Source organism: Trachymyrmex septentrionalis, unplaced genomic scaffold (genome assembly GCF_001594115.1).
Source record: "Trachymyrmex septentrionalis isolate Tsep2-gDNA-1 unplaced genomic scaffold, Tsep1.0 scaffold22, whole genome shotgun sequence".
NCBI classification, from domain to species: domain Eukaryota; kingdom Metazoa; phylum Arthropoda; class Insecta; order Hymenoptera; family Formicidae; genus Trachymyrmex; species Trachymyrmex septentrionalis.
This window is the reverse complement of record NW_017305375.1, coordinates 4,622,488-4,634,117: the sequence shown is the minus strand read 5'-3', so window position 1 is coordinate 4,634,117 and position 11,630 is coordinate 4,622,488. Positions and strand designations below refer to the sequence as shown.

At 38.6% G+C, this 11,630-nt stretch overlaps 3 protein-coding genes across 11 annotated transcripts in view; 2 read left to right on the top strand and 1 right to left on the bottom strand.

Moving 5' to 3' along the window:
* Positions 1-3,078: 3,078 nt before the first annotated feature.
* On the top strand, positions 3,079-6,808 carry LOC108748386 (high mobility group protein HMGI-C-like). 4 transcript variants are annotated; one of them, XM_018486533.1, is made up of 3 exons: positions 3,079-3,236; positions 5,553-5,792; positions 5,903-6,808. In XM_018486533.1, exons 2-3 carry the CDS (start codon positions 5,571-5,573, stop codon positions 6,032-6,034), a joined length of 354 nt encoding a protein of 117 aa, XP_018342035.1. In that variant the 5' UTR covers positions 3,079-3,236; positions 5,553-5,570; the 3' UTR covers positions 6,035-6,808. The 4 variants fall into 4 exon arrangements, with proteins under 4 accessions (XP_018342035.1, XP_018342034.1, XP_018342037.1 ...); XM_018486532.1 differs by lacking the exon at positions 3,079-3,236 and adding an exon at positions 3,583-3,995 and having other exon boundaries at positions 5,903-6,644; XM_018486535.1 differs by lacking the exon at positions 3,079-3,236 and adding an exon at positions 5,013-5,163.
* Positions 5,220-9,103, bottom strand: LOC108748385 (uncharacterized protein C3orf18 homolog). 6 transcript variants are annotated; one of them, XM_018486531.1, is made up of 4 exons: positions 8,632-9,103; positions 8,067-8,356; positions 7,625-7,772; positions 5,220-5,494 (listed from the first exon to the last, which is right to left on the bottom strand). In XM_018486531.1, exons 2-4 carry the CDS (start codon positions 8,343-8,345, stop codon positions 5,400-5,402), a joined length of 522 nt encoding a protein of 173 aa, XP_018342033.1. In that variant the 5' UTR covers positions 8,346-8,356; positions 8,632-9,103; the 3' UTR covers positions 5,220-5,399. The 6 variants fall into 6 exon arrangements, with proteins under 6 accessions (XP_018342033.1, XP_018342027.1, XP_018342028.1 ...); XM_018486525.1 differs by having other exon boundaries at positions 8,067-9,103; XM_018486526.1 differs by having other exon boundaries at positions 8,073-9,103.
* A 2,010-nt stretch (positions 9,104-11,113) lies between these two features.
* LOC108748384 (S-adenosylmethionine mitochondrial carrier protein-like) overlaps positions 11,114-11,630 on the top strand; it is a 7,407-nt gene continuing 6,890 nt past the window's right edge. The window contains exon 1 of the mRNA XM_018486524.1: positions 11,114-11,260. The gene's annotated coding sequence lies outside the window, so the exon portion shown is untranslated. The remainder of the gene's footprint in view (positions 11,261-11,630) is intronic.

The following is an 11,630-nucleotide window of genomic DNA, read 5'->3' as shown; positions in this document are numbered from 1 at the left end:
AAAACGAAACCATACGCTAGTGGCACCAACATCATTTTTATAAAACATGTCGTATCATATTTTCGATTTTGGCCTAGTTTCCACTGAGGGTTTAATCCGGATCAGAATGTAAGAACCAACCAATTACAATCGAGTATTCCCCTGTTACAGTTGAACACAGTAGTTGGTTGGTTCTTACATTCTGATCCGGATTAAACCCTCGGTGGAAACTAAGTTTCTGTTGATAAAATCGTGGTGTTGATAAATGGATTTGGTGCTACATTAACAAACTAGTTGTGAATAAAGACGAGATACTAGTTGCTTCCTAATTACACCGATTCTCAGATAATTCCTACTTGTGATAATTCAGTTGAATGCGTTCAGTATTTATAAGTCGGTTCTTGTTTTAAGTCTATCCTAAACAATGTTCTAAAACCTGGCATCCACAATACTGGAAATTGAGATTTCGGACAGAGAGAGAGAATTAACAAATCACATTTGAACAATTTGGTCATACGCGATTGGTCAATTCTTTTTTCATCCGATCTCAGACCAATTTTTAACATCGTGGACACAAAACTTAAGATGTTAATATTACTCTCTGATTGGTTTATGGCATCTTAATAAGACTATACTTAAAATTATCTCAAATACAAGAATCAACTATAAATATCGACCAATTAAATTTTAACTGTTCTATAAAATTTTTTTAAATTTCATTTAACCAATAAAATTATCAATAGTTGCGTTCAGCGGAAAAAGCAGCTTTGTTGTATATTTCTTGAATATGATTGGTTTATACGTACATTTAGATCTAGTGAGGAACTAAGAGCAAGACCAATCAAATTAAAGAATTTTACAACAGTTGCAAAACTACTTTTTCTGCTAAACGCAGTCATTAAAGTATCTCGAGATTGCATTTAAAATAATTTCAAATTTAAAATTGTAAAAATAATCTTTAGAATATTCCCTTTTAGGGATATTTCCACAGAGTTACTGAATGGAGCACACTGTGCATAACTGCTCCATGCTTAATCCATAGCGAGATTCGCATCGCGATCGATCCGCTCGTCGTTGCTTGAAAGGGATAACACCGGCAAAACGAAGAACGCCAACTAACCTTGAAAGGAACGAAACCTATTTTTAATTACAGGCTCGTTCCTTCGTTCGTCTTTACGTCACATCGAGGAGCGCCGGATCGATAGTATGCGATCCAGTTGCACTTCAGGCGTGCGTTTTCCATGCTCCTTTTTGCATTTCCTGTGAAAGGAAAACAAACGCTCTGCACACGTTGCGTTCAAAAGAATAAAACAGTATGAAAGGTTAATAAATGAAGATGTAGGAGAAGCGTGCGACCAGAATCATCATGCTTACAACCTTATGTTAGACAAAATATGTTATACATAAATTTCTCATTGTATGAAAGGAATCTTGTCCTTTTATTCAACTTTTTTCCTCATTTCCTGAATTCTGTTTTGATCGTTGGTTTACCAGATCAGACGCCATAACTGTTTGGGTGCTCACTTGTGTCGATTAGGCTATTTTATCTTATTGTTAGATGAACGATATTATGAACACTCAGACTTTATAGATTTGTTTATATTTCTTCAGACGGTTGTTTATGCTTTTACCGTACGTTATCTTTTATTTTTCTCTTATAAAGAAGATATGAGAGCACGAGACTGCTCATGGCAGAGGACATTTCATAATGCGATTAAAAACAATCTGCCCTTATTTTCACAAAGCATGAATTAAAATGTCAACGGATGTTTAATGTGCTTGTTTACGTTTGTCTGGGACACTCAGGCGAGTCGATGATCGCTCATCAAACACAACATTCATGACTCGCAAAATTAAATAAAAGGGAAAACGGATTCGAACGAATAAATGCGGCAACGTCGAACGACCGTTGAAAGATATTCAAATCGGAGTAATCGAATTTTCACGTAATCGTTTGCAAAGCTTAGCTACTCGCAACAATCCCAGGTGGAACAGAAATCATAATTTATAATATAAGGACATTATTATGACCTTATTTGTCACTTATATAAATGACAAATGAAGTCATGACATCCTATGGTATATCATTATGGCCGGCATTCATAGTCGATTCTTACATTTAAGACCGCCTTATGTACAATCTTAAGATGTCATAAATCAACCACAAGTCGTATTAGCATCTTTAGACATTACTTTAGACGGTCTTAAATGGTCTTAAAATAAGAATCGACTATGAATATTGGCTATATAGTCCGTTCTTATTTTAAGACCTTAAGATTTTAATACATTTTAAAGACTACAGTCTTAAGATCTCTTACTTGATAAAATTCTTAAATATAAGATTATCCGTAATATCAGCCTGACTCTGCGTTTCTACCTGGAATGCTCACAATAAATCCCGACTATTGATTATTGGGGGTGAAATTATTTCATCCATGTATCGACGTGGAAGCTCAAGTCGTCGAAAACAGTCGGGAGAATTGGCGAGGTCAATGTCCCCCAGCGCTTACAACCGGCTCGTAACTATTCGACGTTCGTCGTGCATATGCGATTTTTTTCCTTTGCATAATCCTATGCACAGACACACACGTATATATGTATCGATCCACGCGGCGCAGGTCGTTATTAATATTAATGTCCATTCCGCGCAATTCTCTCCAATTTCCATCGTCATTAACGACATTTTTACGTAGCATCCGCCCCAGGAAGAAAAATGCAAATTGTCCTCCTCCGTTCCGGCGCTCTCCCGAAACGCGTTCAATGGACGCGGATACGATAAAGTCGTTAGTCGCCCGCCATTGTAACCGTTCGCGCCAAATCGCGCCGATCGCGCGCGCGAAATTCCCGAAGCGAGGCAGGGGATCCCACCGCCGCCACCGTCGCTGCTGCCGCGGCGACGTTAAGGTAAGGAAGAAGAGGGAGGGGGAAAAAAAAAAAAGGAATCGAAAATAAGGAAGGGTGGAGACGAGCAGGCCGAGAGAGTCGTCGCGACTCGGGGCGCCGCGTTGCGAGTCACCGGCGCGGCGCACCAAGTACGAACAAACGAATGGGCGATTTTTTTCTCCAATGCTGCCAGCCTGCCACCGCTACCACCACCGCACGCGCGGGGCGATCTTTTGGCGGGAATTCGTTGACGCGCTCGCGGACCGGGGGGGACTGGCGGGGGAGGGAGAGAGGTCCTCGGCTTGCGAACTGCAGCTCGACGAATCGCGTCGCAGTGTATCGTCGTCGGTCAGTTGCGGCTTGATATTCTCCCGGTAAGTTGGCAGTTGGCTTCGCATATACATACGTCGCATTTACGCGCGTGTATGTATATGCGTGTGTTTTGTACCCGTTCAGTCGTTACCGTAGTCGTCGACGACGACTCGGGTACGTCGATGCGACAGGTCATTCGTTTTTGGATGTCCGAATCGCCAACCGTTTACCGCCGCCGGCCGGCTCGCCTCCGCCGCCACCAAGAGCCAAAGAGCGCGCGCGAGACCGCGAGACCGGAGACGAGACGAGACGAGAGAGGAGTGGAGGCTGCGTTACGTCGCGGCGTAGCGTGGCGGGGCGGTTGCGGATCACGTATATGAGAGTGTGCATGAGAAAACGAGCGAGCGCGCGCGCGCTTGGTATCCTGTACCCGTGACTGTGTGTAGAGTGCGCGGGCACAGCGGCGCCTGTTAATACACGATACGGCGGCGAAGCGAACGAGAGCCGAGAGCGTGCCGAGTGCACCACACGACGCGGGCAAACGCGAGTGATCGTGCGAGCGAGCGAGCGAACGCGGGTCCGCGACCGAGAGTGCGTTTATCTCAAGAGCCGCGCGGCGTCTCGTGATACGATACGATACGATACGATACAACACGAAGCGACGTGCGACCGCGAGGTGCGAGACATCACCTACCGTCGCCACGCCACTACGCGCGCCGCGCTGCCGACCGGCAACGGGAAACCTTTGTTCTCCGCGGAGCAGGAGTGCGTGGCCCGACATACGCGAGATCAAATTTTCTTCATCTGTACCGAGCGGTGAGGTGAGTGGAGTGCGCGAGTTGGTGCGGGCGGGCGTGTGTGCCCGCGTGCGCGCGCGTTCAATGGGACGTTGTCGTTTATGTGAACCACGCTCGTTTCCCAATTTCCCTCCGATGCCGTTTATTCCGAAACGGCCGTGAGGCGGATATTATTTATTTCGACGGTAAGCGCGCGCGACCGCACCGTCTAAGCGTGTCCAATAATTCGCCGGGCTCGTGACGGATTTTTCGCCGCGCTCCTCGTCACCGTGATGCAGTTACTTGCAGAGATTATCGGCACGGCGGTTTCGACGCGGCCTCTCAACGGCGCGGGTAGACGACGCCGCCGCGGAGGCACACACGACTCGTGGACGCCATGATATCGTGCCTCTCTCTCTCTCTCTCTCTCTCTCTCTCTCTCTCTCGTGGCGTCCCCCCCCCCCCCGAGTCGACGCAGCCAGCCGTCCCGTCGTCCGTACGGTTATTTCCTCGTCGCCGAGACGACGAAACTCCGTCGCCGTCGCGTAAAATTCGAGGATAAAAAAAATGATAATAGCGATTTTGCTCGTTCCTCCCTTTGATATCGAAACGACGCGACGTCTTGTCGGGACTTGGACGCGATCCGTTTGCAAATTTTGAAAATGGCGGGCACGAAACTTTCGGAGTAAGATGAAGACGCCGTTAGTCTGCGAACGCGACTTTCAGCCAATTGCGACGATATTCGACGACGTAGTTTCCGCGGAATAAAGAACGTCGTGAGATTTTGCTTGAGCCGCAATATAAGAGTAAATTATTGGAGCCCGCGAAGGAATTGTTTTCGATCGCGCCGAGAGCCGCGCGCCATATCGCGCCGCGCCAAAGAGGCGTTTTGCGACGCAAATTGCACGTCGCGCACCGCGTATCTCTTCTCGTAAACTTGCGAGGCGCGTAATTGATAGTACTGATTTTCGCAGCGCGTTTGCGCACTCTGCTCTCTCTCTCTCTCTTTCTCTTTCACTTTTTCTCGTCGCGATCTCCAATGCTTCTTTAAGCGCGCGAGACAACGGGAGGAAAATATTGAAAGATCGATAGTCACACTCGTTCTTTTATTTTTACCCTTTTTTTTCTCCTGAGATTTGAGAACTTCAATGTATCTGGGCTTTGTTCAACAACAGCGATAGGCACGAACTCGTTATCGGTTTTATCTGTCTATGTAAGGTTAATACATCCTTCTGAAAAGATGCATATTTATGCTCTGCACTGTAGACACGTATATTAATAGATAAATATTTGTTTTATCATATTTATTTATTTATTTGACTAATATATGACACTAAGAGATTTTGCGAGTTAAAGGATTAGCCGCGAATACAAAGGATATATTCACAAGGAATTCATTTGATGGATAATGTCAAATAATTATTAGTATAGCAAGTAATTATATTCACACTAGCCGCACAGCATATACACATGTATACACAGATGACTCAGAACTCCTTGTATTAGTTGGCACTCTTCGTTCATTATATCGGAGATGATATAGTCTGAAAAAGAGACAAGGCGATTGAGAGAAATAATTGATATTGATTTTTGCTTTTACAGTGAAACAGGACAATAAATATGTCAGACGACAATTCTCCTGTGGTAGAGGAGCAAAAAAAGAAGAGGGGCAGGCCGGCTAAGGCAGATAAGAACGCTGTTAAGGAGCCCAAAAAGAGGGGTAGGCCTGCTGCAGAAAAGAATAATGCGGTACGCCCTGCAAAATCTGACAACGAGGATGATGCACCACCTGGACCTGTTAAAAAGGGAAGGGGTAGACCTAAGGGCTCCCACAAGAAGAAGGTAAGAAGAATTAAGACAGAAATGTTTGTTAAGCTACAAACTACTAATATTATTGTTTGTATAATTAATTTTAATCATCTATTTTCACAAGAAAATTGTTGAACTTACAGCAAGGACCACCAAAAGGCACAACTGCTCCGTCACGTGGTCGCGGTAGACCGAAAAAGACAGAAGAGAAACCCGAACTTACTGGTGAAGATGAAGACGAGCAAGAAGAGGAGGAGGAGGAAGAAGAGAATTGAAGCATCCACAGATGCAATAGAGGAGGACGAAACTAACACAGCTGACTTATCCTTCGAAGACCTTTAAATAGAACGTCGTATTGAATTGAATCATTTTAAGGTTTACTTTTCATTTATTTTAACCTGATTTAACTCTCGAGCGAGTGTCGAAGCGGTGAACACTGTCCTGATAACTCGAGTTTGCTCACAAACTCCAGTTCACAGTGCACATTGCCACACGCTGATGAATTCACGTTATTATTAAGAAACGTCGGATACAAAAGTTGTGTTACAAATTTATTAAGTTCTTTATATTTACTTGACATCACTACTATTAAATGATAAATGAAAATCATACTTTTAAGTACTAAGACTACGTACATGTAACCTTCTTTAACAGTAAAAGACTGGATTACGATGCCGATCTCGAAACTTTTTTAATTTGCCCGAGAAGTGAGGTTTGATAAACTTTTTTTCTAATTAAAGAAAACTTTCGCAGTATAGAGAATATTGTGTCACATGTTTGCTACCTCCTTTTCTCCTTCATATGCATATTGTGCGATTCATGAAGCCAAAAAAAAAAAGAATTCCATACTGATCTAATATTGTAAGAGATAGAGAAAGGTAAACACGAAAAAGAAACTTCTTGTATGTAACATATGCAGGGACTATTCTTTTCTAATTAACATTAATAAGTACACTTTCTTAATGTATATTACTGTCGTTTTTGAGGCAAGCATATGTGTGAATGTCAAATTTGTATTAAAGTAAATAAACTCAAAGTACTCTTATTAATTTTGCATTTATATTTTCCCCGATTTTTAAGATTTTGATTAAAAATTCTACACTTTATCATGAAGCTGTGACAATATTTCATACAAAACAATAGCGTAATTTATAATTCGTTTCGTTAAACGATAAAAGCATTATTTTTCAAAATTATCCGAGGAAAAAGAATAATATAGGGAAATAAAATAACCAGTTATTTTGAATGAGGAAAGAATAATCTTTAAGAAAAGTAGGAAGATATGATATGATTAAAATAAATTGTATAAATATAATAAAGTTGTGAAAAATTTCATATTTATATTTTGTTTTGAAATTAATTACGTAAAAATCAATGTCTATATATGTATCATATACATCTTAATTGACTGATATTTGGAAATTTGTGTGTGCACGTATAATATTCAATTATAATAAAACAATTTAAAATTTATTTTCGTGTATAATTTAGATGACATTAGGCTATAAAAAGAAGTTGAAAATTGGAATTATCAAATATATTTCTAATAAATATGTTATTTTTATAAAACTTTGGTCTTTAAGAATCTGTATAAGAAAAAATATAGTTTTTAGTTAAAGTTGTAAATTCTGGTATGCTTAAAATAACCTGTGTATAAAAATTACAATAAAGAAATGTCTTTAGCTTATGATAGTTATAGCTTAATGAAAAAATGATATAAATGTTATGCAAAAATATATTACTAGTGACCACTGAATAGCTCTGCATTTTCTTCAGTATCCATGGATTGGTATCCTTGCTGTAAAATTAACAATGATTCTTATTTTTAAAGCACTTGCGCAAATCATGAACGAAAACAATCTTACACACTCGTCTCTGATGTGTATTATAGCACTCGTCCAACAGTTCGGTCTCCCAGTCATCCTCCTCTTCTTCTCCAGGATCAAAGTTGTACATTGGCATGAGTCTGTGTCTTAAACGCTCCAACTTGCGTTTTCTTGATATAATTAGTACCTTTAAAAACAAAATTAGACATTAAAGTTTGAGAAATCTTAATTGTACCTAGCAAGAAAAGCAGGATATAAAATTTTGCTGAAAAAAAAACTGCCAAGATTTGTATGATCGTATCACATTTATCTGTAATTCTTATAAAACAATAAGATCGTATGTGTTATAAATATATATATTAAAACATAGAATGATAGATACATCACACATTGTATTGATACTCGCATAACGTTGTGTGCAAAAATAAAAACAGGGCAGGGGGAAAACGTCACAAGGTAATGACAAAAGTGATATCGCTACCCATACCACAGCTGATAGTATAATAACAGAAACCACTACACCGAGTGGTACAAAAATATATTCTACTCCTTCTGGCGGACCAAATTCATCGAACGATTCGGTTGTCGGTGTGTATATCATAGTGCTTCTTGAAGTGTTAAATGATATCGCTGTAGGTTCGGACAGTGAAGTTATCGCGGTTTTAGATATATTCCACAATCGTTGATTATTCTCGCTGTCCTGCGGCAACTCTACGTACGCCGTCGTGGACACGTTGTCGTTGTAGATTGCACTTGGCATGCTTGTGGAAACTGTCGCAAGATCATTCACCAGTACAGTGTACAAAATAGACTCGGTGGTATCTGTTGCGTTGTATTCTCTCGCATCATTTGTATCATTATTCTCATGCATCGTATTAGAAAAAGCTCGGTTAATTGTTGTTAAGCCATCAATTAATTATACTAACTTTATAAAGCTCCTCGCATGTGTGGCACATATTTATATTTTATGTCAAGTATTAATAAAATTAGTAATTTCTTTTTTTGTAATACAAGCATAAATTAAGATGTGTCTGCTAGCTTCTTACATTTATTACTTCTCAGATTTGGTGTTCTGTCTTCTTGAACTGTATCCAGATAGGCCCATAGTCTGGATTTTATAGGAAACGTGGATATCAAATTAAACTATCTCTGTTATATTTCCTTCTCTTTCTTTCTTTCTTTCTTCGTACTTTGTCAACAAACATGCGCGTTTCCCGCGCTACGACAGTTATGTAGTATCATGTGCTCGTCGTTGGATATCCTACCATCCTCGGGCATCGTTTTACTCACATGTCAATGAAGGGAACACCGACGTCATCACATCGGTCTTATCAATTATTCATCTAACGATAGATAACTCCGGCTTTATCATTAGACAACGTCGTAAGATCTCACTTTGGCATTCCCGTAAATCCTTGGAAGTATCAGACAGACTCCATCGCATTGCTTTATCAGCTAGATCCGATGATGATCCTCTGATCCTCTCCGAACTGTCCGAAGTTGATCTACCACACTGTACCATACCATAGTGAATATATAAGATGAAGTATTAAGATGCCTTTTCATGCGCAGCATGCTGCGGCAGCAAAAATGTCACGTGATACAAATTTAATTGTTTACGCTACATTTGCTACGCATGAAAAAAAATAACGGCAACAGCATATGTATTAAAGTTTAAACCCAAATATGTGTCTTTTATTTGCTCAGCTCGAAAATTATTATGAAATATATGGAAAACTTAAAAAGATAAAAACTTGTGATTATATATGGCAACTGTTAGTGCAGTTACAATTTGGACAATTATCATTTCAGGTAATTATTTAGAATTTAGAATTTAGAATATCCCCACTTCGAATCTTAATAAAAATGTACTCATTGTAAATGTATTCAATTTTCACATTTTTTGCAAATATTGCAGAGTTTCTCGACTTCGAATTCTTTGCTGCTCGTTGTTCGTTCGATTGAACTTCAATGAGATGCGGCAAAATGTATTTTGCGTCGGAAGTGCGTCATCTCATGTAAAATTTTTAACCAATAGCAACGAATTGCTGCCTCAACGTGAAAAGTCAGTTTTAAGGTGCCTTTTCATGTGACGCTCATTTTCTAGCGTCAAAAGGATTACGCGATTATAATTGTTACCAGCGACAGCTGAAAAGGGTTTACAGACCACTGACAAGATAACAGACAAATTGAATATTTCTAATTTATTTATGTCTACATAATTTAAGAATTGTTTGGGAAAATTCAAGAAAAGTATTTAAACGATTATATATACTACCTATAACTATTATATACTAACTATAAACTTTGACTATATAATTATGGACTGCTAGTTGGACGTGCTTTCTCACGCCGTACTAACATGAAAAGTGTTCCCGCTAGTGAAATGGCGAATTTCGGTACTTTGATGATATATCATTAATTCACGTACAGTACAAATCTAAGTTTACTAGTTCAATGCTTGATATATATTTCAATTTCATAAATCAAAGAAAAAAAGTTACTATCCGAATTTGGCCGGAATCGTCGTCATTTCGGCGAGTGCCATATAAAATTAGAAGAAGAAAAAGATTAAAGAAAAGAAAGAAATTAATAATATTTTACTTTAAAATAAAATTATTTTATGAAGGGAAATGCATCACAATATCTAAACAAAACATTCTTTTGAGACGCACGTTAACGAAAGCTGTAATTTTTAGCGGTCAATACAACATTATTTGTATAGCTAATAAACATTACAATTATATTTATACAGCTGTTAAATAATATATATATGTTTATTAATATAATACTTGTTATCTATAATTTACTATTGTATGTTAAATTTAGACATGCATATTTTATTTTGATTCTGCACTTTATTAAACCTAATAAAATAATACAACATATTCACTTTCTCTCTTTCTTTCTGTTTTATTATCGTAACATGATTATATTTCGATTTTTTGCCATTTCACTGGCGGGGCACGCGTGATGTTTACTATGCGAGTCTCTTTGTCTATTTTACAGAAAAGATAGGAAGAGTGGGGGTAACTAGCAGTTCATAGTTATATAGTCAAAGATTTAAACATTTGGGTAATAGTAATTTTCTTGTTATTAACAAACTTTATCATGTATCAAGTTAGTAGGCAGCAATTTTATTTAATGTTTTATGAATGGAATCGATTAAAAATTTAGGAAAAGAATCATTTAGGAAAGACGTTTTTATTGTTATTTTCATTTAGAAAAAGTCGCTATTTTTTGTAATTCAATAGATTTACACATTGCAAAAACGAACCGGGTGTAGTGGGTGTAGTCTATAGTAGGTATATTACAATAAATATAGTAAACCTAAAAATCGTCAAAAATTAACCAATTAGCCCGTATTTAATTATATGTAATATGAAATCAACTTAATCATGAACTTATGTTCGATTAATTTTCTTTACATTCAACTGTGATTGGTCAATTTCTTATGGTTTAAGGTTCTCTACATCTATTGTATCAGCCGAGTGAAGTTTGCGAACGCAGTCTAACGTTGGAATTTAGATTAATGATCGCGTTATGTAGTAACACTTTAGTCAACTTTAACGCTCAATATCTCGCTTCGCAGAGCAGTCCCGGACTTTTTTCTGTTAAATTCTTTCATTTTACGCAAAAACGTGTCGAATGAGTTTAATTTCATCGAAATCGGAGGTAGCTCTTCTGAAGAATTACTCTCATTTTGTCTTTGTGACAGTTTTTCTAACCTCAATAGTTATCAACATTAACGCTTAATATCTTGGATCACAGAGCGACGCTTCTTTTTACTAGAGTCTTTCATTTCATGCAAAAACGCATTGAATAAGTCTAATTTTTATGATTTTTGAGATTGTACTAAACTGTATAATTACCACAATACATACAGTGGCGCAACTCCCTGTCGGCACTTTTGATGTTGGCTAAAATGGAACGCGCATGCGTGAAATAAGCAAGTTACTTAGTGTTGCCATGGTTATCACCTAAATTTTTTTTTTTTCGCTCTGTCAAAACTCACTAGATTTATTCGCTTCGCACAACAAATGCA